This window comes from Tupaia chinensis, unplaced genomic scaffold, assembly GCF_000334495.1.
Source record: "Tupaia chinensis unplaced genomic scaffold, TupChi_1.0 Scaffold000374_1, whole genome shotgun sequence".
Classification (NCBI taxonomy): Eukaryota; Metazoa; Chordata; class Mammalia; order Scandentia; family Tupaiidae; genus Tupaia; species Tupaia belangeri.
Genome location: NW_006159872.1, coordinates 557,550 through 561,225, shown reverse-complemented (window position 1 = coordinate 561,225; position 3,676 = coordinate 557,550). Strand labels below are relative to the sequence as shown.

Here is a 3,676-nt window from a genome sequence, read left to right as displayed (position 1 = left end):
GGCGGCTGCCTCCCCACTCGCCGCCTCCCGGGCACTACACCGTGGAGTTCCGCCGCACAGATGTGCCCGCCCAGCCGGGGCCCACCCGCTGGCAGCGCCGGGAGGAGGTGAGGGGCACGAGCGCCCTGCTGGAGAACCCCGACACAGGCTCCGTGTACGTGCTGCGTGTCCGTGGCTGCAACAAGGCCGGCTACGGCGAGTACAGTGAGGACGTGCACCTGCACACGCCCCCAGCACCTGGTGAGTGAGCAAGCAGTGCGGGGGAGGGGGCACAGGCGGTTGTGCAAGGGACACAAGGTCACAGGGCACATCAGAGCCCTGAGGGTCACTTACGTTAGCTCTGGAGCTAGATAGCCTAGGTGTAAATCCCTGTTATTCCTCTTGCCAACTATGTGGCTCTGGGCAGATGTTTCACCCTTTGGACTCCAGAGTCTTTTTTTATTTATTTATTTCATGAGTAAGAGACAGAGACAGCATCTGCAACTGGGTCTTTTTATTTTTTTTGGAGAAGTTTTTGCTATAGGGTGCATGCGCTCGCCAAAAAGAGAGAGAGACAGAAAGACAGAAAGCAAGAAATCACCTCCCAGGGATGATGGGCCAGGGGGGTGGCCACGCCACAATCCCTTCTCCTCCATTCTCCTCTCAGGACCTTGGGCATGCACGCACATGTGCCCGGCGTGAGTTTAAGCCACCGAGTCCGGGACTCAAACTGTGGTCAGCTACATGGGAGTTCAGTGACATAGCCATTATGCCAACTGCTGGTCCCTGCAACAGGGTCTTTTTTTTTTTTTTTAGAGTTTTTTTTTGCTATAGGGTGCATGTGCTCGCCAGGCAGACAGAGAGAGACAGAGAGACAGAAAGCGAGAAATCACCCCCCAGGGGGGATGGTCACACCACAATCCCTTCTCCTCCATTCTCCTCTCGGGATCTTGGGCACACACGCACACGTGCCCGGCATGAGTTTTAAGCCACCGGGTCCAGGTCGCGAACTGCGGTCGACTATGTGGGAGTCCAGCGACATAGCCATTACACTAACTGCTGGTCCCCCTGCAACAGGGTCTTGATGCTGCAATCCACCCCAGTCTCAGGTGGCCTTGGGTCATAGGCATGCGTGTGCCCAGCATTCTCAGGGAGGCCTCTGGAACCCAAACCCAGAATCTTCCAGTCTCAGGGTCACATTTTGCAACTGTGTTACCATCCAACCCTGAGTCCTCTTCTATAGGGATAATAAAAATACCTGATAGTCGGGCCAGCCGAAGGTCTGGTGGTTAAGGTGACCAAATCCTACTTGGCCAACCATGCAGCTCAAGTCCTGGACCTGGCGGCTTGAAAATCCTGTCAGGTGTTGTGTGTGCATGCCCAGAATCCTGAGAAGGGAATGGAAGAGAAGGGATTTAGTGTGGCCATCCCTTCTCGGGGTGATTCCTCAAATTCTCTCTCTCTCTCCATCAGAAAAAAAAATTTTTTTTAAGATTTATTTATTTATTTATTTACGTTTGTAATTATTATGTCTTAATTTGACCAGAGGGAGACAGAGAAAGTGAGAAAGCACACCTCCAGATCTGGTACTCAAACTTGGTCCTCCATGTGGGAATCCAGCACCTTTAACCACCATGCCACCTGCCAGCACCTAGGATTTTTTTTTTCTTCTGTTTGGACCAGCAGGTGGCATAATGATTACATGGCTGGACTCCCACTTAGTCACTGAGTCCCAGACCCGGCGACTTAAAACTCACGCTGGGTGGGGCCAGCAGGTGGTGCGGTGGTTAAGGCCCTGGACGTTTCCACACGGTTCAACCATGGTTTGAGTCCTAGACCTCGTGGGCTTGCTTTCTCACCTTCTTTCTCTCTGTGCATGTGTATCTTTCTCTGGTCAAATTAAGATAAATGAATGAATAAATAATTATTAGAAAAAAAAACAAAAAACACCTCACGCTGGGTATGTGTGTATGCCCAAAATCCCTAAAGGAGAATGGAGGAAAGGGATTCTGGCATGGCCATCCCCCTGGGGGTGATTTCTCACTTTCTGTCCCTCCGTCTCTTCTGCAAGCACATGCCCCCCCATAGCAAAACTCTCTCTTAAAATATAAAATTTTGTTTTGCTCTTGTTTATTTTTATTTATTTCATGAGAGAGAGAGGGTGGCCCTCCTGCTAACAGCCACGTCCAATCTCAGTTGGCATATCCATGGAGGCCCTAGGAAGCAAATCTATGAGCTATACCATGTGGATCAGGTCGCAGTACCATTGTGCCACAGCCTAGCCCCACCCATAGCAACAACTGAAAAAAAAAAATGGGACCAGCAGGTGGCATGGTGGTTAAGGTGCTGGACTCCCATATGGTTAACCATGGTTCGAGTCCTGGACCTGGAGGCTTGCTTTCTCAGTTTCCCTCTATCTCTCTCTGCCTGGTCAAATTAAAATAATAATAATAATAAGTAAATAAAATAAATGATTTGTAATTTTAAAAAAGTGATTGCAACATGACCACATCTTTTTGGGGGGTGTTTTCTCTCCCTCTCTCTCTCTCTCCGGCAAGTGTATGTGACCTTTGGCAATTAAAAAAAAGGTGTGCCAGCAGGTGGGGTGGAGGTTAAGGAACTGGGTCCCATGTGGCCAGCTGCATGGTTTGAGTCCTGAACCCAGTCACGCCATGACTGGCCACGTGTGCCCAGAGTCCTGAGAGAATGGAGGAGAGGAGACTGTGGTGTGGTCATTCCCCCTGGGGGATGGTGATGTCTCTATCTCTCTTTCCCGTCTCTCTCCGGTGAGGGCCCACACACGGTAACAAAAACTTAAAAAAAAAAAAAAGGTTGGGTCCTCAAGTCAGCAAGTGGTATGAGGGTTAAGGTACTGGATCCCATGTGACTGACTGCGTGGTTCAAGTCTTGGTTCAAGCCCTATGGCATGCCCAAAATCCTGAGAGGAGGATGGAAGAGAAGGAATTGTGGCATGGCCATCCCCCTAGAGGGTGATTTCTCACTTTCCCTCTCCCTTTCTCTTTCTCTGGGGAGCACTCGCACCTTTTAGCAAATTTCTTTTAAAGTAACTAAGAAATATTGGGTTGTTGGAAAAGTCATGACGCATTTTTTCATAGAAAAATAACCCAGTAGTTTAGGCCCTGGGGCATAGGATAAGAGGGAATTCTTGCCACCTAAGCAGGGGGCATAAGAGGACTGGTCCCTGTAGGAGGGCCAGGTGGGCTGGAAGGCATAGGTGAATGGTGGTGTGAACGTTACCGGGTAGCACAGAACGACAGTGGGGACTGTCCATGGGGCCAGCCGCGGGAGGGGGTTGGAGGAAGCATGGCGAGTCAGCTGGACCTGGGACACTGGTTTCTGTGCCTTCTGGTTACCACTAAAACTCTTCATGGGGTGCTATGCCCATTTGGAATGCCCCTTCTTTTTTCTTCATGCCTCCCCCTTGCAGCTCTCTCAGCCCCATTCCCCTGGACCCCCTGCCTTTCCCAGGGATGGAACTCTTTGGCAATGCGTTCCCTGTTCTGAATTCTCCCGGTGTCTTGTGCTAACACCTCACAGTCCCCAGTGCCAACATTTGTCCCTGAAATCCTTCCTTCTGTCTCAACCCTCCCCCACTCCAGTCCTGCACTTCTTCCTCGATGGCCGTTGGGGTGCGAGCCGAGAGCGGCTGGGGGGGGGGGCGGGAGGCGCACACGGG

General features: G+C 51.1%; 1 protein-coding gene across 3 annotated transcripts in view; it reads left to right on the top strand.

Annotated features, from left to right (window-relative positions):
• TRIM46 (tripartite motif containing 46) overlaps positions 1 to 3,676 on the top strand; it is a 13,290-nt gene that overhangs the window by 6,271 nt on the left and 3,343 nt on the right. For all 3 annotated transcript variants that reach the window (XM_014589719.1, XM_014589717.2, XM_014589718.2), the window contains exon 9: positions 1 to 240. In XM_014589719.1, the coding sequence (XP_014445205.1) occupies positions 1 to 240 (240 nt within the window). The remainder of the gene's footprint in view (positions 241 to 3,676) is intronic.